The following is a 27,237-nucleotide window of genomic DNA, read 5'->3' on the forward strand; positions in this document are numbered from 1 at the left end:
GTGGTTAATTCACATTAATTCTGTGTTTCGTTTGGTTAGTTCAGGCACGTAAACTGCTTTAAAATGCACCACTTCATAGTGTTAAACTCTGCATGTGGGTTTATGACACTGAAATACACACTTTCACTGCGTTAGTTAAGGTTAGTTTTACTGGAAAGATGCAATAAAACACTGTTGATCAATGTTTACACATTTTAATCGATTACCAAATGTTTAAGTGATTTCTGTGAGCTGTTTACTGTTAAAGATGCTTTTTTTAAAGGGATTTCTTCCTCCAAATTGAGGAATTTCCTGACATTTAGAAGCCGGCAGCATCAGGACGAATCGGATCCACAGAAGTGAACCTTTCAGGTTTCTGCCTCTGAGCTCCAGCTCCAGCTCCAGCTCCAGCTCAGAGCTCCAGCTCAGAGCTCCAGCTCCAGCTCCAGCTCCAGCTCCAGCTCCAGCTCAGAGCTCCAGCTCCAGCTCCAGCTCCAGCTCCAGCTCAGAGCTCCAGCTCCAGCTCCAGCTCAGAGCTCCAGCTCCAGCTCCAGCTCCAGCTCCAGCTCCAGCTCCAGCTCCAGCTCAGAGCTCCAGCTCCAGCTCCAGCTCAGAGCTCCAGCTCCAGCTCCAGCTCAGAGCTCCAGCTCCAGCTCAGAGCTCCAGCTCAGAGCTCCAGCTCCAGCTCAGAGCTCCAGCTCCAGCTCAGAGCTCCAGCTCCAGCTCAGAGGCAGAAACCTGAAAGGTTCACTTCTGTGGATCCGATTCGTCCTGATGCCGCCTGCTTCTAAAGTTCTAAAGCTCAGGGACCGACTCCCTCCCAGTGATGGTCTGAAAGGCTGAAAATACAGCAGAAATGTGTCATTTCGCAGCCCGTTAACCCCTGTGGCGTGTCAGTTTCACCCGTCCCATCTCAACAAACCCACAGCAGCTTACACAAGGCTGCGACGCCCTTTGAACCACAAGTTTCATTTCCTGCTTCCAGTGTACAAACACTTCCTGTCATCTGCATGACATGAAGGTGACGGATGTTTCCTGCAGCTCGAGGGTTTTTCTTTGGCGCTTTGACAGGAGTCGGGGCGTGAAATCCCACAGGTTGCTGTGGAAGATCTGAATGTGACATTTCCCCTTGAACTTGGTTGTTTTTTCTGTCTGGTTAGGTTTGAGAAGGGCCGGATCTACACCTACATCGGAGAGGTGGTGGTGTCCGTTAACCCGTACCAACAGATGGATATTTATGGCAAAGATACGGTGGATGCGTACCGAGGCCGGGAGCTGTATGAAAACCCTCCTCACCTGTACGCGGTGTCGGACGCTGCCTACAAGGCCATGAAGAGGCGCGCTAAAGACACCTGCATCGTCATCTCAGGTGTGTCACACAGCCTCATTCACATTAACAGCATTTTAACTGATCCAGGACAGGTTGGGTCATTATTAACTGCTGTTCTGCATCCAAACATCTGGAAACGGCTCAGTGATGAGCTTAAATGATCATCTGTGAAGTCTGAGGAGAACAGAAATGCATCAACGTTTTACAGATACTTCATTTATTGATGCTTTGCAGCTTGTGGCCTTTACAATAAATATGATATGCAAGTATTAAGCAGAAAGGATACAAACCAGCATCAATTAATCTGATGCAAGGTCAAACAAGCGTACAAATGAGCCATTATTTATTTAGAAAAGACATTAAAGCTTCTACCCAAAGCTCAAGATGTCTCTAATCACTTTAAATAATCTCAATAAATCTGTGACAAAGAGTCAAATCTAATTCTATCTGGGTCAGAAGGTCTGCTGCATCAAACTGAATCTGAATAAAACATGAAAAAGATGTCATTTTTCTTTTCTAAAACACAAATAAAAGATTAAATCTAACAAAAAGATTCCACCAAAAACAGAACTTTGATTAAACTTTATAAATAAAGGCCAAATAAAAACCTTTAAGGCATCATTTAACCTGCTGAAAACTTGATGCTGAAATCCCTCAACAGCAGCAAACCTGCCTCAGTTTAACCCACAGCTTGTATTCTGGAAACTAGCTCCTGAAATGAGCTTCTTTTGTTTATATTCTGGTAGAAATGAAGGCTGAGTCTAACCCGCAGGATCTGAGGTGGTTCACATATTAAGATAAAGACGGATTCCTGCTGGTGCCGAGTCAGCTGGGGGAGGATTACATGATGGCTTCAGTTCTCCTGAAATATTAAAGATTAAAGTGGTGAGAGATGCTCAGAGTCCTGCGTTTAGACTTTTTGAGTTTCTTCACCTACGATTGATCACAGAAGAAAGAAAAGAAGGAGCTTTAAGAGTTTAATAAGAGGAGGCGGCAGGGTGGCTTCATCAGTCCGACACACAGATAAAACGACCTTTTTAACTTCCCTAAAAGTGTTATTTCCTGCCTGATTTGGCTGATAAAAGCAAATGACTTCGGACGGTCGGGACTAAAATAAAGTTTTCACCATCGGATGCAGTTCTTCTCACGACCACTAGAGGTCCCCAGTGTGGCTCTGAAATATGTGAAGATGTGGAATAAATAACATTTTCTGCTTTAATTTAAAACTGCATTAATTTAAGTCTGTGTTCAAGTTGCTCCTTTGCACAGTTTTTAATTTAATTTGTTATTTAAAGCAGTTTTTTATTACTCCTGAATAATTTCCTTCGAATCATTTAAAAAGTTTTCTTTACTCTTTATTCACATGTTTTATATTTCCTGCCTTTGTTTTTGCAAAATTAGTCTTATTATTGTTGTTCTTAACGAACAAAGAAAGAAATTAAATACATTGCTACTTTAAAAAGAATTAAACAGCAGTAAAAAGAATTAAACTGAAGTAAAAATAATTAAACTGAAGTAAAAAGAATTAAACTGAAGTAAAAAGAATTAAACTGAAGTAAAAAGGATTAAACTGCAGTAAAAAGAATTAAACTGCAGTAAAAAGAATTAAACTGAAGTAAAAAGAATTAAACTGCAGTAAAAAGAATTAAACTGCAGTAAAAAGAATTAAACTGCAGTAAAAAGAATTAAACTGCAGTAAAAAGAATTAAACTGAAGTAAAAAGAATTAAACTGCAGTAAAAAGGATTAAACTGAAGTAAAAAGAATTAAACTGAAGTAAAAAGGATTAAACTGAAGTAAAAAGAATTAAACTGCAGTAAAAAGAATTAAACTGCAGTAAAAAGAATTAAACTGAAGTAAAAAGAATTAAACTGAAGTAAAAAGAATTAAACTGAAGTAAAAAGGATTAAACTGAAGTAAAAATAATTAAACTGAAGTAAAAAGACTAAAACAAGCTGAAGGGATTTATTTCCCATTCTGTTAAACTGTTTATTTATTATTTATTAAGCTTTTATCCTCAGATATAATGCAACATGTTCCTCTTGGGTTCTTATCGTTGTAATCTAGCATCAAATGACTACATTTATGTCTAAACTCCAGCTTTTTAAATGACTGTGAGCAGATATTGAGCTCAGAGTTCGTCTCCTTGGACGTCCTCCTCCTCCTTGCTGAACACCCGTCCGTCGGGCTGCTCTCGCCACCTCAGGGTGACGCCGCTCCCCTTCAGGCCGAGCTGCAGCTGAAACGAACAGATCGCAGCGGTTTTGCAACACGAGACTAAATCTGTATCTTCAGTTTGCATTTTAATTCCAGCCTTGCCTTTCTCAGGAGGTCTGCCTTCACCGCAGGGTCATTGAGCTCCACAGAGTCCGCCGGGCTCAGTCTCAGCTTCACGACCCGCCGCCACACCGGGGCTGCGGCGGGGAGGAGTTGAACATTACTGGCCTGAAACCATCCGGGCCTGTTAATGTGAAGCAGTGAAACACTCACCAGGACGGCTGTAGCAGACGAAGGCCCGCCGGGTTTCACACGGCTGAAAGTCCAGGCTATCCGGCTCCTTCGGGGAGGCGGCTCCACACGAGACGCCTCGAGGTCGAGCGCCGTCCCAGCTGAGGGAGAACTCTGTCCCATCGGACCAAACCAAAGGAGGCCTGGACAGGCCGATCCACGCGGAGGATCCGAAAGGCACCAGGTTCTGGACCTTCTGGTGCAGTTCGTTGTTCCACACTTTGGCCAGGTCCGTGAAGTTCTCCCTGCAGTAGCTCTGCGCAGCGAACCAGGTCATCGGCTCCTTCACGGCAATAAACTCCGGCTCCAGCCTTGTTCCTGCGGTGGAGGACACTCTGGGTTAGTTTCAGCACCAGGTGGCGGTCCTGGGGGTGAACGGGTCTCACCTGTGTAGCAGATGAACGGGTACTGTTCCATGCAGGAAGTGTCCCACCATCCGATGTCGTTCTCCGTCCTCACACAGAGTTCTTCTTCGATCCAGTCCGGCTCGTAGCTTCTCCATTTTCTGTAGCCATCTCCGTCGAACCTGTCGGACCACTGAAAGACGTTATTAGTGCGCAGACCGAGCCAGAACTCGGAGCTGTGGTCAGCAGAGGAGACCGTGTCCATCAGCTGCTTCATTTCCTCAGAGTTCTCAGCGGCGGCCAGGTCCGTGTAGGTCCTTCTGCAGTAGGTCTGCGCCTCGGTCCAGTTCAGAGGCCCTTCAACGAAGTGGTACCGACGGGGAAAGCATGTGGAGAGCACGGGCCACCCTGAGAAAAGTACAGATCACCTGAGCTTCTGTGGTCGTTCTGAGAGCCGGAGATGGAAGGAAGGATTTACCTGAGAGCAGCAGCGCCGTCAGCAGCTCCATCACGAAGCTGTTCTGCAGCTCAGAGCAGACTAACAGGGAATCGGTATGAAAAGCCTAGTTAAATCCCTTTCCTGCTGAGGTTTGCATCCTCATGCAAAAGGAGTTTCTAACTTTATGAAAATGATCTTGATCCGGTCCTCATTTCTTTAGATTTGCCTACAAGCAGCCAGGCTGACAGAAGGTTTATCTTCCTTCGTCATTAGAGATGAAACATTTCTCTGGAGCTTTGGATTTAATTCATTTTGATTTAATGATGGACTCTGAGATGAAACCTTTACTTTCTTACTTTTTACTTTGTTGTTTTAGGTGAAAGCGGAGCGGGGAAAACAGAAGCCAGTAAATACATCATGCAGTATATAGCAGCCATCACGAACCCCACCCAGAGGGCGGAGGTGGAGAGGTGAGCCCCCCGGGTCCTAACACATGACTCCGTGCCTCCGTAAATCCTCTAATTCGGCCTCCGTCTCTCCTCCTGTGACGAATCAGTGTGAAGAACGTCCTGCTGAAGTCCAACTGCGTGCTGGAGGCCTTCGGGAACGCCAAGACCAATCGCAACGACAACTCCAGCCGCTTCGGCAAGTACATGGACATCAACTTCAACTTCAACGGCGACCCCACCGGGGGACACATCAACAACTACCTGCTGGAGAAGGTGAGTGGAAGCTCTGCTCGGTCTGGCCTTCACTCGTCCCGCTGGACGGGAATATTTCACGTAGATGAACGTGTTTATTCACTCTGTTTGATCCGTTTTGCAGGCGCCGTCGCCTCTTTCCTTCAGAAACAGGCGGTCCAGCTTCGACTGTGTGCGATATTCAGACTTCAGTTTGTTCTCAAGCTTCAGAAACCTTCAGAAAAGTCTTCAAGATCCAGATTAGTGTCACTTCTTCTGTCTGACCAACACTATAAATCCTTCAGATTCAGACAATAAGATGTAAAACAACTGAGAAGCTAAAAGTTTCCACTGAATATGCAGCAGCTGAATTAATGTAGAAGCTGCAGAAACCGTTTCCATCGTGTTCCTTCAGCTTCCTTTAATCACTCTTTTTAATGCTTTGAACTGAGTTTTTCCCAGGAATCTGAGTCCATTCCTGCTGAATCCCAGATTCCAGCTGCTCAGCAGTCCCTGGTTGCTGTTGTCTGGTTCTCCTCTTCATGATGCTCCAACATCTGCAGCAGGAGACAGATGTGGACTGCAGGCAGGCAGCCGAGCTCACACACTCTGTGTGTCTGAAGCTGCTGGAAGTCCTGCAGAATGAGGTCTGGCATCGTCCTGCTGAAATAACCACGGACCTCCCGGGAAAAGACGGCACCTTGATGGCAGCATCTGTCTCTCCAGAACTCCAACATCCAGCTGTGCCGTGGTTCTGCTCAGAGCTGATATATGGCTTCCTCCTGGTGTGATGCAGCTTCAGCTCACATTTCTGGATGCAGCCGTGGACTGTGTTGAGTGGAAATGCTTTTCCCAGCTCCTCCTGAGCCCATGTGGCTGTATGGATCATGGTGGCCTGACGGTTTCTCCTGCAGTGCTGCCTGAGGGCTCCGAGCTCATCCAGCAGGGCTTTCTGTCCTTGGCCTTTCCACACTGAGACTTCCCCAGACTCCCTGAATCTGTTCCCAATATTCTGCTCTGTAGATGCTGAAAGACCAAAGTTCTTTCCAGTCTGACTCTGAGGAATATTTCCTGAACTTATTGATGATTCTCTGATGGAGTTTGGCCCAAAGCGGTGAGCCACGACCCATCCTTGTTGGAGAGGCTGAACCTTTGGTGGAAGCTGCTTTTATACCCAATCCTGACACCCTCACCTGTCAGCAGGTAACCTGCTGCTTGGAGAAGCTCCAGAAGCTGTTGCTGCAGATTCTATAAACTTTCTGTCTTTCTTTGGCTCCAGAACAACTTTCACTGAGTGTTGCTGCAGCAGAATCTGGATTTGATGAAGACTTTCTGTTAAATAATTAACTTATTTGCAGATTTAAGTTTTTCTCCTGAGTCCAGAAATCAAATATTTACTTTTTTTAAACAGATGCAACATAAATTAGCTTCATTAGATATTATTAGTTAGAATTTTTATCTAATTTATGCTGTTGGTCAAACAAAAGAAAACATCCGGTGATTCTCAGCTGTCAGTTTGAGATGAAATAACAGGTCAAAGCAGGTTTCTGAGTCCAGAAGAACCACAAACCGTCTGATTTATTCATTAAAACCTTTCTGTAAATGAGGTTAAAGGTTAAAACGCTGGTTTTCCTTCGGATGAGCAGTTAGTTCTGAGCTCATAGAATAACTGCGGCAGGATAATCGCGTGTCGGAGGGCGTTTGTCTGCTTTGTAATGGTCATGTTTCCTGTTCAAGTCCAGGGTCGTCCAGCAGCAAGACGGGGAGAGGAACTTCCACTCGTTTTACCAGGTGAGCTCTCGCCTCAGGATGTCCAAACCGTTGGATCAGCCTCCTCTGAGCTGGTGTCTTTGCTGTTTCTCAGCTGCTGCGCGGAGGCTCCGATGAGAAGCTGGAGTCCTTTCACCTGCAGAACGACCCCGCCGTCTATGTTTACACCAGAGAGGGCGCCGCCACCGCCGTGAGTTCATGTTTTATGTTTTTATGCATTTAGCTTTTATCCAAAGCGACTTACAGGTAGGCAGGTAAGGTCAGGGGGTCGTGCCTGAGGACCCCTACTGGAGGTAATACCTTCCATGCAGGGGATTTGAACCCAGGTCTCCCACATGTCGATCTCTACGCTATCCAGTCAAGTTAGTTTATCCTCTTTAGGTTTCAGCGGAAGGTTTAAGCATGTTGAAAAACTGGCGTCTTGTCCTTCTCCAGACTTCCAACAACGACCGCTCGAGCCACAAAGCGGTGAGGAGCGCGCTGGAAGTGATCGGCTTCTCCACGGAGGAGATCGCCTCGGTTTATCAGATCCTGGCCTCCATCCTCCTGCTGGTAGCTTTTTAAATCGACAGATCGAGGCCTGTTGGAGGAGATAAATGTGTGAAAAAGACTCTGCCGTGTTTTCAGGGTAACCTTCAGTTCGAGAGCGACGGGGAGAGCGTTCAGATCGTGGGGCCGGACGCCCTGAACCACATCGCCGAGCTGACGGCCACAGACCCGGACGGCGTCAGCAAGAGTCTGCTGTACCGCACGGTGGCCACCGGCGGCGGCGAGGTCATCGAGAAGGGACACTCGGAGCAGGACGCCAGCTTCGGGCGGGACGCCTTTGCCAAGGTGACCGAGCAGCTCGTCAGGATGGGATCTCTGGTTTCTGCAGACAGAGAAATGGTCACAGCTGACACTTCCCTCCGTTTCCTGCTGCAGGCGCTCTACGAGAGGCTGTTCGGCTGGATCGTGAGCCGCATCAACGGCATCATTGAAGTGAAAGACTACAACCCGGTGCTTCATGGGAAAAACACGGTCATCGGTGTGCTGGATATCTACGGCTTTGAGATCTTCGACAACAACAGGTTTGTGCTTTCTGTGTTACGAAAGCTGCTTTTTTTTCTCTGTAAACTTTCGCCATCATCACTGAAGTGTTTGTTCCTGTGTTTGTTCCTGTGTTTGTTCCTGTGTTTGTTCCTGTGTTTGTTCCTGTTTGTTCCTGTGTTTGTTCCTGTTTGTTCCTGTGTTTGTTTCTGTGTTTGTTCCTGTGTTTGTTTCTGTGTTTGTTTCTGTGTTTGTTTCTGTGTTTGTTTCTGTGTTTGTTTCTGTGTTTGTTTCTGTGTTTGTTCCTGTGTTTGTTCCTGTGTTTGTTCCTGTGTTTGTTCCTGTTTGTTCCTGTTTGTTCCTGTGTTTGTTCCTGTGTTTGTTCCTGTGTTTGTTCCTGTGTTTGTTCCTGTGTTTGTTTCTGTGTTTGTTCCTGTGTTTGTTCCTGTGTTTGTTCCTGTTTGTTCCTGTGTTTGTTCCTGTGTTTGTTCCTGTGTTTGTTCCTGTGTTTGTTCCTGTGTTTGTTCCTGTGTTTGTTCCTGTGTTTGTTCCTGTTTGTTCCTGTGTTTGTTCCTGTGTTTGTTCCTGTTTGTTCCTGTTTGTTCCTGTGTTTGTTCCTGTGTTTGTTCCTGTGTTTGTTCCTGTGTTTGTTCCTGTGTTTGTTTCTGTGTTTGTTCCTGTGTTTGTTCCTGTGTTTGTTCCTGTTTGTTCCTGTGTTTGTTCCTGTGTTTGTTCCTGTGTTTGTTCCTGTGTTTGTTCCTGTGTTTGTTCCTGTGTTTGTTCCTGTGTTTGTTCCTGTTTGTTCCTGTGTTTGTTCCTGTGTTTGTTCCTGTTTGTTCCTGTTTGTTCCTGTGTTTGTTCCTGTGTTTGTTCCTGTTTGTTCCTGTGTTTGTTCCTGTTTGTTCCCGTGTTTGTTCCTGTGTTTGTTCCTGTGTTTGTTCCTGTTTGTTCCTGTGTTTGTTCCTGTGTTTGTTCCTGTTTGTTCCTGTTTGTTCCTGTGTTTGTTCCTGTGTTTGTTCCTGTGTTTGTTCCTGTGTTTGTTCCTGTGTTTGTTCCTGTTTGTTCCTGTGTTTGTTCCTGTGTTTGTTCCTGTGTTTGTTCCTGTGTTTGTTCCTGTGTTTGTTCCTGTTTGTTCCTGTGTTTGTTCCTGTGTTTGTTCCTGTGTTTGTTCCTGTGTTTGTTCCTGTGTTTGTTTCTGTGTTTGTTCCTGTTTGTTCCTGTGTTTGTTCCTGTTTGTTCCCGTGTTTGTTCCTGTGTTTGTTCCTGTGTTTGTTCCTGTTTGTTCCTGTGTTTGTTCCTGTGTTTGTTCCTGTTTGTTCCTGTTTGTTCCTGTGTTTGTTCCTGTGTTTGTTCCTGTGTTTGTTCCTGTGTTTGTTCCTGTTTGTTCCTGTGTTTGTTCCTGTGTTTGTTCCTGTGTTTGTTCCTGTGTTTGTTCCTGTGTTTGTTTCTGTGTTTGTTCCTGTGTTTGTTCCTGTTTGTTCCTGTGTTTGTTCCTGTGTTTGTTCCTGTTTGTTCCTGTTTGTTCCTGTGTTTGTTCCTGTGTTTGTTCCTGTGTTTGTTCCTGTGTTTGTTCCTGTGTTTGTTCCTGTGTTTGTTCCTGTGTTTGTTCCTGTTTGTTCCTGTGTTTGTTCCTGTGTTTGTTCCTGTGTTTGTTCCTGTGTTTGTTCCTGTGTTTGTTCCTGTGTTTGTTCCTGTGTTTGTTCCTGTTTGTTCCTGTGTTTGTTCCTGTGTTTGTTCCTGTGTTTGTTCCTGTGTTTGTTCCTGTGTTTGTTTCTGTGTTTGTTCCTGTGTTGTCGGACAGTTTCGAGCAGTTCTGCATCAACTACTGCAACGAGAAGCTGCAGCAGCTCTTCATCGAGCTGATCCTCCGCCAGGAACAGGGCGAGTACCAGAGGGAAGGCATCACCTGGCAACATGTGAGCAAAGAACACACCTGTTTCCGGCTCTGATCCGGCCCAAAAACCCGGTTAAGGCCAACATCTGTGAAGCCTTTTATTGTAAATATTCAGGAGGAAGCAGGACTCTCAGCCTGGTGTTCAAACTGTTTAAGATGAAGTTTAAAGGATTCCTGACATAGTGAAGCACCATGTTGGCATTTAATTCAATTAAACTTTATTTATAAAGCGCCAGATTACAACAATTATCATCTCAAGGCACTTAAATAATAAAGTTCAATTCAAGCCAATTGGAATTCAATTCATTGTAATCATAATCCCATTAATTCATATGGAGCCAATTCAAAAATAATATCCGAGCTAAGGAAACCAACAGATTGGACCCAAACTTGTCTTCAGTCCAATCTCCCGTCCTGAGCCTGAGGGACTGTGGAAAGGAACGACTCCCTTTAACAGGAAGAAACCTCTGGCAGAACCAGAACCAGGAAGAAACCTCTGGCAGGACCAGAACCAGGAAGAAACCTCTGGCAGAACCAGAACCAGGAAGAAACCTCTGACAGAACCAGAACCAGGAAGAAACCTCTGGCAGAACCAGAACCAGGAAGAAACCTCTGGCAGAACCAGAACCAGGAAGAAACCTCTGGCAGGACCAGAACCAGGAAGAAACCTCTGGCAGAACCAGAACCAGGAAGAAACCTCTGGCAGGACCAGAACCAGGAAGAAACCTCTGACAGAACCAGAACCAGGAAGGGTGGCCATCCGCCTCGACCAGCTGGGGTTTGAGAAGACAGAAAAGAGGGAAAAGAGGGGGGAAAAACACCATAACACCATTCAAAGGATACCTGCTGGAACAGGGAAACACAAGTTAATAACCACAATAATGTCACATGGACATAAAATCATTTGAGAAATTAAACAGGGGGAAAAGAGAGCAAAGAGAGCAAAGAGAGCAAAGTGAGGAAAGGTGTGACAGATGAGGCCCCAGCAGGCTGGGCCTATAGCAGCTTTTACTCAAAGACACAAAAGCTCAAACTCTGTCTCTGTGCTCACATGCAGATCGATTACTTCAACAACCAGATCATCGTTGACCTCGTGGAGCAGCCGCACAAAGGCATCATCTCCATCCTGGACGAGGCTTGCCTCACAGTTGGGAACGTCACTGACACGGTGTGCCTGGACAGCATGGACACCAAACTGGCTCAGCACCCTCACTACACCTCCCGCAAGGTGAGAACACTCAGCTCGCTTCCTGTGGCTTTAAATTAGCTCCTTCAATCTCTTCGCTGTCGGCACGATGTGATGCAACCTGGTGATGGTGCAACCTGGTGATGGTGCAACCTGGTGATGGTGCAACCGTGCGGTCGGAAACATTTGGAAGCTTTTTATTTAAAGAGACATTCCTCAGCGGGACTGTAGGCCTGCAAAAAGCAGAACTCCTTCAGCTGCTGAGCAACGTGGCGACTGCTGTCCTCCTCTGACTGACAGGAACTCTGAATTATATTCAGATTAATGCACAATAACAAGGTATAAACCAGTAAAGCTGGGGATGCAGTCCCCTGGGAAGTAATGTTTCTGTTTTTATTGATTTTAATCTATTTAAGAAGTACAAAAGTTACCTGAAAACGCAGGTGCAGTTTTAGCTTTCCGCCAGCAGAGGGCAGCAGAGAGTTTCTCCTGTTTTAAAATGTGAACTCACTGGAAATGTCTCTTTTATAATATATAGAAGATAAAACAGAACAATATTTCTGTTTATTATCTCATGTTGTCTTTTTATTTTCCAGCTCAGCCCCACTGACAAATCGATGGACTTCCAGAAACACTTCCGTATTCGCCACTATGCCGGAGACGTCACGTGAGTCACTTTTCCTGCAGCTGTGCAGAGGTCAGACGTGTCGGCCATATAATCCCAGTGTGGGACGGTTCCATCATGGAGCCATTCAATAATTAGGAAACTGAGAATAATCCACGTAAAAAATACCAAAACATGCACCACAGTAAATGTAAATAAAGTCAATTAAACTTATCCTGAGACTAAATGTAAATAAGTGGTTCCAAAATATGATTTAACATACCAACCTGCTCTTTAAAGATGGTATTTTCTAGGTAAACTATTATAAATCCAGCATTCTGTTGTGGTTTCAACACCAAGTTGTTTTATTATCACGTTTGACCCTGTTACTGAGACACATTTAGTCTGATGATGTCACTTCCTGTTTCTCTTCCTGTTCAAACCACAGAGACGAGTCCTGTTTGATTATATTCTGTAAGTTTCCAGTCTTTTCAGACTACTTTATTCAACTCTGTGGCACATGTTACAGAAGGAGGAGAAATGATCACAAAGTTTCCTTAATTTTATAGTAAAACTACGTTTATCCTCGACTTCCACAGTTCATTATGTTCCAAAAACAGCTTTTTTTTGTGAGAAAACACTAACTTTAGCACAGATTTAATATTATTCTTCAATTATTCAGTAGAACTGTGATTTTTAACTTAATGATCAAGGATTTACTTTTAAAATCTGCGTTTTTCAGACTCTTTAAATACAGGGATGTGCTTAGAACACCTGAGCCGACCAGGTCCAAGAAATAAGATCAAATCTATAAAATAAAGCAGTTGTCGAAGCCTAAACTGTCCTCCAGGGGTTCACAGTTACAGATTTACTGATGGAAATACAAAAAAATTGTAAAATAATATTAAATGGTTCATATTATTTTGGTAAATCTGCTTAAATTGATTTAATCAGTGAACAGAAATGCTCTGTTTGAGCTCCTGTCTCTTTAAGAGGCTCCGCTTGCTGTGATTGGTCAGCTGATTGCTCCCATATTTCAGTTTGATCACGTGAAGGAAGAAGAACCTGGACTTTAAGCGTGATACGATCTCTTTAAAACAGCTTCTGGGTGAATGTTGTCCCACACCTGCGCTCCACCTTTCATTCATGTGAGAACTTGCATAAAACCGCAGGGATACACACACATCTGCTCGCTGTTTTTCCTTTAAATACACGACATTTCACATTTACAGACGCCACATGGCAGCGGTAGCATCTCTTGTGCTTCACCTCTTCTGGTGGCGCCTTGCATCCATTGGCTGGAGTGTTTCAGCTTTAGTGCTGAGAGCACCTTGTGTGATTCACTGCTCCATCGCCTCCTTAAAGGGGAACTCCGGTGTTTTTAAACCTTATTTCTGGCATGAAATACGTTCATCTGCTCACCGAGAACAGTTTGGTGAAAGTCGGCGTCCTTCGGAAGATATTTAGATAACTGGAGATCCATATAACGGAGTGAACGGGGCTTAGAGGATGCAGCCTCTAAATAAGGCATTATCTGTCTTTATTTCACCAATACTTTAAGAAGAATGAATGAATGAACGTGTGCTATAGCTCTGTTAGCTCATAGCTGCTGTTATGTGGCTACTTGCAGCTATAGGAGAGCTAACGGAGGGATTTCTACACAGGCACTCTACTGGGCCCACTTCATCCACACGCCCCCCTGCAGCACAGTTTATTTACTCCGTGCTCTGTGACAGTCGGCTAACTTCACACAGAGTTTGCTGCTGATAGTTTTGTGCATTTCTGGGTGAAGCTGCAGCCTGATTCCATGATGAAGCTGATGACATCACAGGAGGGAGGCTGAGAGTAATGGTCTCACGTTCATCTGCTCACCGAGAACAGTTTGGTGAAAGTCGGCGTCCTTCGGAAGATATTTAGATAACTGGAGATCCATATAACGGAGTGAACGGGGCTTAGAGGATGCAGCCTCTAAATAAGGCATTATCTGTCTTTACTTCACCAATACTTTAAGAAGAATGAATGAATGAACGTGTGCTATAGCTCTGTTAGCTCATAGCTCTGTTAGCTCATAGCTGCTGTTAGCTCATAGCTCTGTTAGCTCATAGCTGCTGTTAGCTCATAGCTCTGTTAGCTCATAGCTCTGTTAGCTCATAGCTGCTGTTAGCTCATAGCTCTGTTAGCTCATAGCTGCTGTTATGTGGCTACTTGCAGCTATAGGAGAGCTAACGGAGGGATTTCTACACAGGCACTCTACTGGGACCACTTCATCCACACGCCCCCCTGCAGCTCAGTTTATTCACTCTGATAGTTTTGTGCAACATGGCAGGATATTTATCAGATTTTGACAACGTGGACGATGACTTTGAGTAAGATGGACGTTCTTACCGGAGTGAATGAGCTGTGCTGCAGGGGGGCGTGTGGATGAAGTGGTCCCAGTAGAGTGCCTGTGTAGAAATCCCTCTACCCCTACCGGAGTTCCCCTTTAATGCTTCCACTGGGTTTAATGGCGGCGGTGGCCAGATGAGGCCAGCAGTCGCTCATAGTAGCTCATAGCTCCTGTTAGCTCATAGCTCTGTTAGCTCATAGCTCTGTTAGCTCATAGCTCTGTCAGCTCATAGCTGCTGTTATGTGGCTACTTGCAGCTATAGGAGAGCTAACGGAGGGATTTCTACACAGGCACTCTACTGGGACCACTTCATCCACACGCCCCCCTGCAGCACAGTTTATTCACTCCGTGCTCTGTGACAGTCGGCTAACTTCACACAGAGTTTGCTGCTGATAGTTTTGTGCAACATGGCAGGATATTTATCAGATTTTGACAACGTGGACGATGACTTTGAGTAAGATGGACGTTCTTACCGGAGTGAATGAGCTGTGCTGCAGGGGGGCGTGTGGATGAAGTGGTCCCAGTAGAGTGCCTGTGTAGAAATCCCTCTACCCCTACCGGAGTTCCCCTTTAATGCTTCTGGATTTAATGGCGGCGGTGGCCAGATGAGGCCAGCAGTCGCTCACGTGTACCGGCCTCAGTCGAGAGGACATTAATATGTCAAAGGAACACAGAGGAGCAGGAGCCAGCTGATGAGACGGTTATCAAGTCGAATTTATGAGGTTCTTCGGACCCGAGAGTCCAGACTTTCCTTTAAGGACATGAGAGGAAAATGCACTGAAAGTCTGAGAAACAATAAAAACTTAACCCAGCTGCTCTGTTTTATATTCAATGATCATGTTGTTATCACGATCAATTGGCTATCAGAAGACTGACAGAAGGGCCGATGGTCCCTGGATCCACAAACCGTCTAATCTCTCATTTTATAACCTTTATAACCTTTATAACCGGGCTGAAACTCTCAGGGAAACTTATTCAGGTAAACCGCAGACAAAGTGTTTTAGAAGTGATAAAAAAGGAGGGAGAATGGATTTAGTGGTTAAAAGAATGAAAGATAAAACAGATGTTGTGAAATACGACTCTGAAATAAATCAGTGATGTGAGTAAAGAGAGAAAATAATAAATAATGTACAAAAAGCAGACTGAATAAATCATTTTCGCTTAAAAATGTCAGTAATTTCTTCTCTTCTCACGGCCTTCAGTAGGAAGTTTGGAGTTCTGTGACTTAAAGCAAATATTTCACTTTATTTCAGCTCAAGAGTCAAATCACAACAAATATCATCAGTTTCACTCCAGTTCAAACTTTATTCATGACCTCAGGAAACGTTTTCCCAGGAAAAGTTGAAAGTCTTCTTTCCTCAGACTGGTGTCACCAATGCAAACGTGTTTTTTAAAGGCTATAAAACCTGTAAAATCCTGCTAAGCTAATAAACTTTCACTTACTGATCACTGAGGTCCACAGATTCTGTTTCCAGATCAGTTTGTGACTAAAGGAGCTCAGAATAACTCAATTACTCGAGTATTCTGTCAATTATTCCATCGATGGACGTGTTCTCTGCTAGCTAACAAGCCTTCAGATGCTTTCAGATGCTAACGTGAAATGTTGAGTGGACTCGAGATGTGAACCGGCTGCTTTCTGTCTCCACAACACATTTTTCTCCCAACGAGCAGCGAGGAGCTGCAGCTGCAGTTCGAAGCGCTTTTATTAAGAGCTTCCAGTGGATCAAACTGATCACAGAACAGAGACTTAAACCAAGTCCCTTAAGGAGGAATAACTAAACCAGCTCACAGGAAGTCTTTAGTTCTGCTCTGCAGCATCCTGGGATCAGCTGATGATGGACCTCGGATGGGAAGGACGGTGCTGGGAGGTGAGAGCTCAGGTGAAATCTGCTGTTTGGGATCCAGTTGAACTCGCTTGATGTCAGCCGTGGCGTTTGAGGCTGCGTGACAGATGGCGGTCTGTCACTGTGCGTCCCATCATCCGGCCTCATCTCAGGTTCTCTCCAGCTGAGCTGTCACCTCTCAGCACCGTTCCCTGTCCCATCCCATCCCGTCCCGGTCTGTTCTCACTAAATAAACCCTCCTCCTCCCCTCCACTGTCACCATTATCCCAGGCTTTGACCTACTTTCCCTGCTCCTCTTTCAGCCTTTCCCACCTTTGTGCCGCAGCCGGACCTTCCTCCCTTTGCCTTCCACACTTTTTATTCTCTGCAGTATGACATGAAGCTCTTTGATGAAATATAGCCCCAATCCACAACCTCTCTCCATCCACCCCACACCAGCCTTTCCTTTCATACTCTCCATATCAGGAGGCTCCATCTTAATCACTTCATCCCCCTCCTCTCCAACATATCCCTGTAAAGGACTCTTGCAGCTTGCTGTTCTGTCCTCTGACTGCTCCGTCTTTGCCTTTCTGCCTCTGCGGCGAGCTCCTCACAGTCCGGTCAGGTGGTTTTTGGCATCCGTGAGCCACGGGGACACATCTGTCAGCGCCGTCCTCCTCGGTGCCTGCAGCCGTGACAGCCGAGGACACGGCCGCACTCAGGGCCGTGCAGACGACACGTGACATCAGAGCGTTTGTGCTTCTTTATCTGTGGGGAGGGAGATGAGGGCCGAGCAAATGTGTGTGGAGCAGAGCTGATTTAGTCTGGTTCTTACTTTGATTTTAGTTAGATATTTAGATATGAATCAATCAGAGAAAAGCTCAAAATGTGCATCACTTAAACTTGCTTCATGGTTGCAGAGTTCTGGTTTTTATTCTGGACTTTTTCAGGTTAGTTTTTATTTAACGGGCTGAAAATGCTGGTGGAGTGAAGCCTCCCATCCAAATGATCCTCCGTTCAGCTCAGAAAGGCTCAGAATGATAATAAAAGCAGCGTTTTTACTCTTAAAAAGCTTTTATCAACATAAATAAGGGTTTTTGACCTTGTCTTGGTGAAGCTTTTTTCTGTCTGGAGACATTTCGTGTGCATCGTCGGCTCCTCTGACATGAAGCAGGTGACTGGTGTTTTCCACCGGTTCACCTTTCAGCTGCAGAACTGAATCCCTCCAACATGCACTTCTGTACAGCTCCTCTTCTTCTGGTGTAGCAGCAACACTTGGGCCAAAGAGTGGAAACAGTTGATTGGTTTGTATGATAAGTTTTAGGTCAAATTCATGCAAAAATACGGAAAAATGCTGCTTTTACAGTTTTATTCAGTCTGCTGCTGTTATATTCAGTTTAAGTCGGTTTTAAAGTGTTTTTATTACACTCCTGAATAATGAAAATCTTCCCTCACCACTGTTTAGATGCACAGTTGTTCAGCCACATGCACAGTTGTTCAGCCACATGCACAGTTGTTCAGCCACGTGCACTTCCTTGGGCACTGAAGCGTCCACATTGTACGAGTTGCTGGACTGTGAATGAGGAAAAAGAGGTTTATTTGAGGCATTTCTTACTCTACAGCGGGCTGAAAGCCCGCGGCCGGACAGCTTATGTAACTGCGCCTCACAGTGCGCCCTTTGACATCCCGCTGATGCTTCCACCCGCCGAGCAGTTTGTGAAAGAGCCAGACAGTCTGAACCACAGGAGGAATTTCACTGTGTTCCCGATTTATAAAGTTACTGAGCAGCATCTGACTGTGGTTCTGATCCGTTGTCTCCAGAGAAGACTGTTACTGAAGCGTAGCCTGCTTTAAAATCACTTTAATTCTGTTACTCTCACTAACTCTGAATTTCTCTGTCTGTAGGTATTCTGTCGAGGGTTTTTTGGACACAAACAAGGATCTGCTTTTCCAAGATTTCAAGCGCCTCATGTACAACAGGTGCCAGACGCGCTCATCCCTGAGTTTCTGACAGTTTTGTAACTGCATTAAGTGCTTAGATGAGTTTCCTCTTCACCTTTCCCAGCTCTTTACCACCTTTTCTTCTCTTTCTGCGTCTCTGCTGTAGTTCCAACCCAGTCCTGAAGGAAATGTGGCCGGATGGTCAGCTGAGCATCACGGAGGTCACCAAGCGACCTCTGACCGCTGCCACCCTCTTCAAGAACTCCATTGTGGCTTTGGTTGATAAGCTGGCCTGTAAGGTCAGTGGTTTGTGCTTATGACTGACTTCCTTTTGTTTTCAGTGTTTATTCTGAAAAAAGCTTCTCATTTCACACAAATATAATGTTTAAAGCCAAGCAGTAAATGTTTAAGAGGCAGAGTTTTAACTGCAGAAGCAGTGAAGCCGAGACAATAAACTGTTCAGGCTACTTGATGAAGTACAGATTAAAATGTCAGTTTTATATAGAAAATGTGGCTAATATTAATGTTCAAACTGGAATCAGGATCCTAAATGCGTCTAAAATGTGTTGCATTGAATATGTTTCGGTTTTCTAAAACTTTCCCCAAAACTCCAACTTTTGAGTTTATTCTTTTGTTTTATTGGTGAAATGAGAATCTGTGTGATAAAAATATTAAACCCAATGAAAATTTATTCAAGAAGTTATCTAGTTTCAATCTAGTTTTAGAGAGATTTAAAAATTTTACCCAAATAATTAACAACTTATAGGTTTGAGATTGCTGTTTAGAAATAAATAAATATACTTAGTTTACAGGGCTGTGGTGTGCTTTATTAAAAAGAAGCTAATGTTAACATTTAGATGTAAACAGATGTTTGCAGTTAGGTAGATTCATAAAATAATTTTTTATTTCTTGAATAAACTGCGGATTAATCCACGTAAATGCGTTCCAGAACCTTTTAAACAAACTAATTTCTTTAATATAAGTTTATAAAAGTTGTGTTGAAGAATATGGAAGAAAATGATTATTTAGGCAAGTGAAAGGGATCAAATTTCTTTCTAGATATCCAAGATAAGACATTAAAGAATCGTTGTATGTCACTTAATGGTAGTTTCCCTCTAAGCTAGTTAGCCCGCTAGCTAACGTATGTTATGCTAGTTAGCTTTAGCACTAGTTTAGCTGGACTCTCTCGGTCTCATCACTCATAACTCATTTAGCTTCGTGGAATAAAAGCCTAAAAAATACATTTACTTTTCTCTATTTACAGATATGTTTACGGGATAACTCATGAACTACATTTATTTTATACTTTATACTAGCTAACACCCGCTTTAGCCATTTAGTTAGCTTTGCATCCAGAATACAGTAACGGCTATGACCATAATACAGTTTTAAAAGGAGCTTTGGACATTAGGAAATGCTGAAGCCAAAGGTTAGCTGTGAAATAACTGTCCACAATGACCTCTCAGAAATATCACGGCCCTGGTTGCTGCTGTGTGGACCTTAGAGTAGAATAACTGCATTTCTTTGTCTTTGGGTCGGGTCTAATAGTGTTTTTGATGGCTACTAATTGAGTGAAATTACACAGAAGATGAAAGCTGGTCAAATTCTCTAAATGCTCAGGAAATAAGCCTTTGTGCTTCCTTTATTATCCTTTTGCTCAAACATCTTTTATGAAAGAACAGGAGATAATTCTCTCCCACAATCCCCAAAACTTTCAAAACAACAATCAATTATTTTCTTTAATTCATATTAATGTGTGGACAGGAGATAAAAAAGTGATATTTTATATCTTACCAAGATGATATGTATAATATATAGAATATATAACTTCCACGGAACAATATTGTGCATGAATGTTTTAGGCAAAGTACTTTTTTGTGGATCTTTCTTCTACAACAAAGACGCTTCATATCTTGGTGTTAGTACAGTTCCCTTCATCTTTAAGAATATTTCATCTTTATTTTATTTCTGATACGATGAGGGAAACGTATCCTGGAAAAGATGAGATAATCATTTTGTCTGTTTGTCTTAAAGGTTTTGTCTCTTTTATTTAAACTTTATCACAGCTCCTGACAACACTACAGTCTTTATTTTTTCAACTCCCAACCTGGTGATGGAAGAAAGCCTCATTGCTGCTTTCTTTTTTGCTGCATTTCAAAAGTTTTGGACAGAAACATTCCTTTATGTCTGTTGAACATCTTCTCTGAGAGGATATTTGATGGTTGGAACAGGAAGTGTGGAGCCTTCAGCATCAACATGTCCACACTGTGGGCTTCCTGGTCTCACTTTTAGCGGGTTGCTTGTCCTCCTCCTGTCTCACTGTGGGGAGTTGGGAGTGAGCTGGACCACAAAATGTGCTGCTCACCTTTTCCCGGCTGAACTCCTCTGACTGTCTGACATTTCTTTCTGACAGAACACGGACATTTTCTTCTTCAGGTCATGTTGAAAACGAGGAAAACGCTCCTCCACAGCGGTGCAGAAGCAGCCAGATATCGTTTCCCTCGCAGGTTTCATGCATCCGGGCGTCGTCGGTAGCTTTGAGTTCAAAGTGTTGACGGACGGTTTGAGGTTCTGTTAATAAGAGCAGTGCTGGATGTGATCTGAGGCTCAGCTGCTCTCTGTAACCTCAGATGTGGGTCAGCGAGCTCAGTCTGGCACTCGGTGACAGTTCAGATTCACTCAGAGCAGCGATGAAAGCAGTTTAAGACAAAAATAAGTGTCACACAGTGCTTTTATTCAAACAATCAGTCCAAGTGCAGATTCACTGTGTGCCGGTAGATTTAAGGACGTGATCCCTCATTGATCCATGCTGGGACACCAGTGCTCTTCAGGGGATAAAAACTGACCTATTTAAAGATCTTCCCCGCCTGCAGCCAAACAACACTCACATTAAGCCAGCTGAGGACTCACGTCCCCCTTTGTGTTTTCTCAGGAGCCGTACTATGTTCGCTGCATAAAACCCAACGAGATGAAGTCGCCGGTGCTGTTTGATGACGCCCGCTGCCAGCACCAGGTGGCCTACCTGGGCCTGCTGGAGAACGTGATGGTCCGCAGGGCTGGCTTCGCCTACCGGCAGCTGTACGCTCGCTTCCTGCAGCGGTGAGAGAACATGCTCACCGTGCAGCTGTGCACGTGAGCGCTGTTTCAGCTCCTCCTTTCCCAAGCTGTGGGAGGAAGTTTAGAAATGTTTGTAGCTCCAACATGACTTTAAATTGCTCCTAATCATTGTTGCATTGATTTATTTTTATTTTTTTGTCACTTCCAGCATAAATAAACATTAACGCTAACTTCCTGGATCATGACCCCTGATTGTAAACATTGTTCAGGTATAAAATGACGTGCGAGTACACCTGGCCAAACCACCTGATGGCCTCGGACAGGGAGGCTGTGGAGGCCATCATCACGCAGCACGGTTTCCAGGACGACGTGGCTTACGGACACACGAAGCTGTTTGTGCGAACGCCGCGGTCGCTCTTCACCCTGGAACAGGAGCGAGCCGCCCTCATCCCCATCCTGGTGCTCTTCCTGCAGAAGGTCAGTCGTGACATCATCACTCTTCGCCAGATTCCCTACCACCGCTGATGTAAACATTATGTTTCTGTTTCTGTATTTATCAGACGCTTTTATCCAAAGCGACTTACAAATGAAGATATAACAGCTTTATAAAAGCTAACAATAAGCTACATAGAAGGAACCCAGGAGTCCGACTCTGTCAGAGGGGACAGAGCAGAGATAGGGTGCAGGCATAGAAGGAAGTGCAGAAAGACTTTATTATTCACGTTTTAGCAGTTATTTGGTTCATTTCAGTGCAGATGTTGTCATAAAGGCGCATCATCAACCACATCATTGTGAAATGTTGGTTGACAAATCCATTTTTAGACAAAATGTGACCTTTTCTTGTAGAATTTTGGCTAATTTTCGGGTCCTACTTTTCTTTTGGGTGCCAGGATTCTCAATATTGACCTTAAAGTCAGAGTAAAACTGAAATAACTGCAGAACAATGTGTTATGAACTACTCGGTCAAGCATAGAGTTTATATTTATGTATTTATCAGACGCTTTTATCCAAATCGACTTACAAATGAAGATATAACAGCTTTATAAAAAGCTAACAATAAGCTACATAGAAGGAACCCAGGAGTCCGACTCTGTCAGAGGGGACAGAGTAGAGATAGGGTGCAGGCATAGAAGGAAGAGCAGAAAGATAAAGAGCAGAGATAGAGGGGGGAGGGAAGTACAAGGTAAGTGCTGGGATAGGAGATGCTCTCTGAAGAGCTGGGTTTTCAGGAGCTTCCTGAAGATAGACAGGGACGCCCCTGTTCTGGTAGCGCTCGGTAGGTCATTCCACCATCGTGGGACGACACATGAACAGAGTTTGGATTGTCTTAGGCGTGGTGTAGGAGCTGCTAGACGACAATCCTGGGACCAACGGAGGGACCCAGTTGGGACAGAAGCCTTTGCAAGAGCATTCAAGTAGATGGAGCCGCTCCATTAAGCTCTTTGTAGCTAACATCAGGGACTTGAAACATTAGTGCCAGAGTTTTACTTCGTGTTGTATTGATCCAGTTAAATGATGACCTGATTTACTGCTGTGGCAGCTCAGGTCATGCGTCTCAGAGCAGGTTTCAGTTTATCTTTAACAGTGAAAGGCTTCTGAGGTTCAGAGCAGACCTCAGTCTCATGAATATGCAGCTCCTGCTTATGTCTGACTGGAATTCATCTGCCAGCTTGAATCCTAATTTCCTGTAACAATAATTGGGATAATAAATGAGATCCAGAGCACAGTTGCATTAGAGTCAATTACTTGGCTGGCTCAGTGAAGACTGTTCCCTCCTCGCTTTATCCTGACCTACTTTAAAGTCTGGATCTCTTACTGGAGTAAAAGTTTCTCCTCAGCTCCGTGGGGCTCAGAGGAGGCGGTCTTCTCTTGTTTTATGTCTCATGTTGTAAAACCTGCAGATTTGGCGTGGGGCTTTGGCTCGCCTGAGGTGCCGGCGGATGAGAGCCATCTACACCATCATGGGCTGCTACAAGCGCTACAAGGTGAAGGCGCACTTCTGGGAGGTGGAGCGGAGGTTTTCTAATGTGCGAACGATGGCCGACTACGGGAAGAGCGTGGAGTGGCCGACGCCGCCTGCAGCTTTGTCGCAGTTTCACAACATCACCGTCATGCTGCACCGCAGGTCAGAGCCCAGATGTGGAAACATAGAAACATAGAACTTCATCCACACTCGGATGTTAGTTTTGAACATAAATAACACCTCGAAGCCAGAGTTTGATATTTTGTTAGTGGTTGGTTAGCTTAGCCTAGCATTAATGCCTACATTAACTAGCTAATCTTGCACCTGCAGGTAAGATAAGCTAGCCAAGTTAACTTATCCGTCAAGCTAGCCTTTAATGCTAAGCTAAGCAAACTTGGTGCCATCTGTTCCTCCATAATCCATCCAAAGCTAATGTCCCTTTTATATTTTGTCTTGACTCAGCTCTACTGGTTTAGCTTTCAAAGTTTTTACAAAACCAAAGTAATTTGTAGGTAAAACTCCTCTCACGTGGCCGCATAACATAAATAACAGAGAACACCTCGAAGCCAGAGTTTGATATTTTGTTAGTGGTTGGTTAGCTTAGCCTAGCATTAATGCCTAAATTAACTAGCTAAGCTTGCAGCTGCAGGTATTGGTTAGCTTAGCCTAGCATTAATGCCTAAATTAACTAGCTAAGCTTGCACCTGCAGGTATTGGTTAGCTTAGCCTAGCATTAATGCCTAAATTAACTAGCTAAGCTTGCACCTGCAGGTAAGATAAGCTAGCCAAGTTAGCTTATCCGTCAAGCTAGCCTTTAATGCTAAGCTAAGCAAACTTGGTGCCATCTGTTCCTTCATAATCCATCCAAAGCTAATGTCCCTTTTATATTTTGTGACGCGTCTTGACTCAGCTCTACTGGTTTAGCATTTTAACACCCTGATTCTCACAGAAAGAAGTAATTTGTAGGTAAAACTCCTCTCACGGGGCCGCTGTCTCGGTCTCATCGCTGTTGTCAGGTGGTGGGCGAGGCAGATTGTGAAGAACATCCCTCCGTCTGACATGCTGGAGGTTCGGGCTAAGGTGGCGGCTCTGAAGGCTCTGAGTGGCGAGAGGAAGGACTGGGGAGTGAGCCGGGCTTGGGAGAGGGACTACCTGTCAAACGTGAGAACCACAAACACTCAAATAAGTCCAGAGTTCCTCTGACCTGCCGCACATCACCGTGAATTAGTCCCTGAAGCACTTTTCAAAGCTCCTCCTTCCAGTTAGAAGTCTTACTTTCCTGATTCATTCAGCAGCTAATGTGCAGACTTTAGCTTTTTAGTTTGCTCTATAAAACATGAGAAAAGAGATAGAAGTCCTCCTGAGTATCTTCTCCTGCCCAAGTTAACGCAGAAAACAGTTTATTTAGTCTGAAAAAACCCACTTATTTGTTTCTGGTTAAGTCTGCTTGTTCCAAAGCAGACGAGACGGAGGCAGAACCCGAGTTTACGAAAGTCTTCGTTGAACTAACGAGAAAAACAGAATGTTTCAAAAATAGGAACAAGAAAAATTTATTTTTTTACCTAAAAACATTTTTTTGAAAACTTGATCAATTTTTTTTATTTATTTTTTTGTCAAATTTTAAAAGTAAAAAGTTTCAGAAAGTTTTTAGAATTTTTTTAAAAGCTCCATCGTAAATTTACTCTGAATAACTTTGAATTTATTTTTAATTCAAAGGGCATTTTTTTATTATTAGATTGGAGTTTTTTTATTTTTGAACGTCAAAAACTGTTAAAAATCTCTTTTCTGACCCGTTTCTGTGCAAAAATACTTTTTAAACGTGGTCCATTTTACATGAAACACGTCACATGATGTCACAAAACGTCACATGATGTCACAAAACGTCACATGATGTCACAAAACGTCACATGATGTCACAAAACGTCACATGATGTCACAAAACGTCACATGATGTCACAAAACGTCACATGATGTCACAAAACATGACATGATGTCACAAAACGTCACATGATGTCACAAAACGTCACATGATGTCACAAAACATCACATTTCCCATGAAACATGTCATATTTCCCATGAAACAGGCCCCCATCAGCTCTCCAGCTGTGCTGATGTCCTCACTACATCTCTGTGAAAACAGGGAAAATCCGCCGGGTTTATTTACCGCCGCCGGCTACATTTTCTCCAGAATCGGTCACAGTGAATAAGACCCGAATGACCAGCAGTGAGCCACAGAAACTGGGCCGTTGTTGTGAATGTATACGTGCACATGACACGCTTCGGGCTACAAAGCATGACCAGGAGAGGATGGTGCCTGTGAACACAGCCCCTCTTTAATGAATCCCACAGTTGCCTCATTTAGCTGCTAATCTGAGGCTGTTTGGTGGCTTTAAAGATGCCTTCGGGGAGCATGACTGAGTCCCGAGTCTCTCCCCGCCACAGTTTGTCAGACGGCCCGTGACTCTCCGCCTTCCACGTTCATGTGATTGCATTTAATTCCACAGCGGGCCACAGGTCGGTGCATGAGAAGCAGGCAGGGAGCCTGAATCATGACTTAAATGAGGCTGAAGTTGTTAAAGGCCTCCGGGCCAAAGAGTGTTTGTCGGATATTCTCAGAAAACCTCATAGAGTTTATTTCCTGATCAGAATTTGAGCTGATTTTTGTCTTCTCTTGTCATTAACGTCACAGAAGGGAACACATTATTTATTTACAGTTACTGGAGCATCAAAGCAGGTTTATATGCTCAGAAGCTTCAATGAAAAGTGACTAAAAAAACCTTAAAACAATACATTTTAATTCATATAGGGAGTAATACAGTTTCATTCACTTAAATTTAATTAGAATAGAGCAAAGTTTAAAACATAAGGAGTAAAAAATCTGACTTTCTTATCGGTTTCTTAATCATTTAGGACTTTACACCTCCATATGACAGATATCTGATGACCTTTAGTTAGTTTTCTCCCGGTGCTGGTTAACCAACCACCATAACTAGCCTTCAGCGGCTGAGTTTCAGGCTTATTTAAGGTGACGCTGCCTCCTGCACTGGATATGCAGTGATATACAGAGGATGCTCTGAGCAGTGGTTACATGCATTAAAGGCATGTTTCCTCACAGCTTCTCATGAAACCGTTGAGCTGCAGCATCGACCATGCTGCTCCTCTCCAGCTCAGCTCCAGGCTCGAGCTTTGATCGGCTGCTTGTGGAATTAAAGCCATGAAAAGGCTTCAGAGAGGCTGGGACAGGTCACCCAGAGTGTATTCCCATATCTGCTCTCCCCGGATAACTGGGGTCTTTGATTTCTGCAGCTGCGGGACTGTCCTCAGACCAGCTCCGGCTTCGTCCGAGTTTCCAAGGAGCTCAAGAACAGAGACGCTTACGGTCAGGTCGTCTTCTCGGGCTTCTGCAGGAAGGTACAGTAGAATTATTGTTTCTGTGAGCTTCTTTAGCTGCTTCCCTGGCTTTGGGATGTTTTTCTTGCTCCCTGTGTTCCCATCCACCCCCGCACACTTTCTCCCTTCTGTATCTTTTAAGATTTCATGTTAAACTGTGAATAGAGGATGATCAGAGGGCTGATCATGGAGTTTTACCTCATGCCGAACACCCTGTGGGTGATACAGGACATACTCTTCTTATCAGAGCCTGTAGAGAGTTATGGGTACAGCTTTATTATATTCAAACATGCAAACACTGACAGTCTTTTCATGTTTTATGTGTTGCTTCTACATAGAAAACTTGCTTTAGAACAAAGACTGATATCCCAGAAGATTCTCTCAGCTGCGCAAAAGGCCCCAAACAGAAAGTAGAGCAAGAACAAATGTGTTAAACCTTCTTTTCTTCTTCTCTCTCAGGTGAACAGATTCAATAAAAGTAAAGACCGAGCCCTGTTTGTCACAGACAAGTACGTCTACAAATTAGAGCCGAAGAAGCACTACAAGGTGCTGAAGAGGTTTCCTTTGGACGCGGTGAGTGCTTACAAACACAAAAACACACATTCAAGATCCTCCCCAGTGAATAAATTAGATGTCTAACCTTAACCCTCATGAGTACAACTGTGTGATCGTTGAGGATAATATTTTGTTTTCAGCATTATAAAGAAACACCATTTAAAGAGGAGTTTAAACGACTAAAAACCTCCGTCTGTGCAGTCTGAACTAGCTCCAGCATTGTTAGAAGCCTCCACTGGCTAACTGGCTAACATCTTCCACTGGCTAACTGGCTAACATCTTCCACTGGCTAACGGGCTAACATCTTCCACTGGCTAACTGGCTAACATCTTCCACTGGCTAACTGGCTAACATCTTCCA

The 27,237-nt window shown here is 44.2% G+C and overlaps 3 protein-coding genes across 3 annotated transcripts in view; 1 reads left to right on the top strand and 2 right to left on the bottom strand.

Annotated features, from left to right (window-relative positions):
* LOC140275682 (probable ATP-dependent RNA helicase ddx6) overlaps positions 1-27,237 on the bottom strand; it is a 436,375-nt gene that overhangs the window by 15,338 nt on the left and 393,800 nt on the right. The gene's annotated exons all lie outside the window — the stretch shown is intronic.
* The window catches only part of myo1g (myosin IG), a 54,682-nt gene that overhangs the window by 2,252 nt on the left and 25,193 nt on the right, over positions 1-27,237 (top strand). The window contains exons 2-20 of the mRNA XM_072371184.1: positions 1,140-1,348; positions 4,976-5,069; positions 5,156-5,321; positions 7,017-7,070; positions 7,144-7,239; positions 7,485-7,601; positions 7,677-7,883; positions 7,974-8,119; positions 9,880-9,994; positions 11,030-11,200; positions 11,755-11,825; positions 17,877-17,951; positions 18,079-18,211; positions 20,845-21,011; positions 21,239-21,446; positions 22,871-23,094; positions 23,949-24,093; positions 26,239-26,343; positions 26,782-26,895. Coding sequence (XP_072227285.1) covers positions 1,140-1,348; positions 4,976-5,069; positions 5,156-5,321; positions 7,017-7,070; positions 7,144-7,239; positions 7,485-7,601; positions 7,677-7,883; positions 7,974-8,119; positions 9,880-9,994; positions 11,030-11,200; positions 11,755-11,825; positions 17,877-17,951; positions 18,079-18,211; positions 20,845-21,011; positions 21,239-21,446; positions 22,871-23,094; positions 23,949-24,093; positions 26,239-26,343; positions 26,782-26,895 — 2,617 coding nt within the window. The remainder of the gene's footprint in view (positions 1-1,139; positions 1,349-4,975; positions 5,070-5,155; positions 5,322-7,016; positions 7,071-7,143; positions 7,240-7,484; positions 7,602-7,676; positions 7,884-7,973; positions 8,120-9,879; positions 9,995-11,029; positions 11,201-11,754; positions 11,826-17,876; positions 17,952-18,078; positions 18,212-20,844; positions 21,012-21,238; positions 21,447-22,870; positions 23,095-23,948; positions 24,094-26,238; positions 26,344-26,781; positions 26,896-27,237) is intronic.
* On the bottom strand, positions 3,261-4,980 carry LOC140275693 (macrophage mannose receptor 1-like). The gene is made up of 4 exons (XM_072371219.1): positions 4,639-4,980; positions 4,203-4,568; positions 3,799-4,134; positions 3,261-3,722 (listed from the first exon to the last, which is right to left on the bottom strand). The coding sequence occupies exons 1-4, from the start codon at positions 4,667-4,669 to the stop codon at positions 3,586-3,588; spliced, it is 870 nt and encodes a 289-aa protein (XP_072227320.1). The 5' UTR covers positions 4,670-4,980; the 3' UTR covers positions 3,261-3,585.

This window comes from Leuresthes tenuis, unplaced genomic scaffold (assembly GCF_036924035.1).
Source record: "Leuresthes tenuis unplaced genomic scaffold, fLeuTen1.0.hap1 SCAF_18, whole genome shotgun sequence".
NCBI classification, from domain to species: Eukaryota; Metazoa; Chordata; class Actinopteri; order Atheriniformes; family Atherinopsidae; genus Leuresthes; species Leuresthes tenuis.

Coding starts and splice junctions, on each gene's coding strand:
- LOC140275693 (XM_072371219.1), bottom strand. CDS start 4,669: ATGGAGCTGCTGACGGCGCTGCTGCTCTCAG. Junction 4,569..4,638: donor GACGGCGCTGCTGCTCTCAG/GTAAATCCTTCC, acceptor TACTTTTCTCAG/GGTGGCCCGTGCTCTCCACA. Junction 4,135..4,202: donor CCCGTTCATCTGCTACACAG/GTGAGACCCGTT, acceptor CCTCCACCGCAG/GAACAAGGCTGGAGCCGGAG.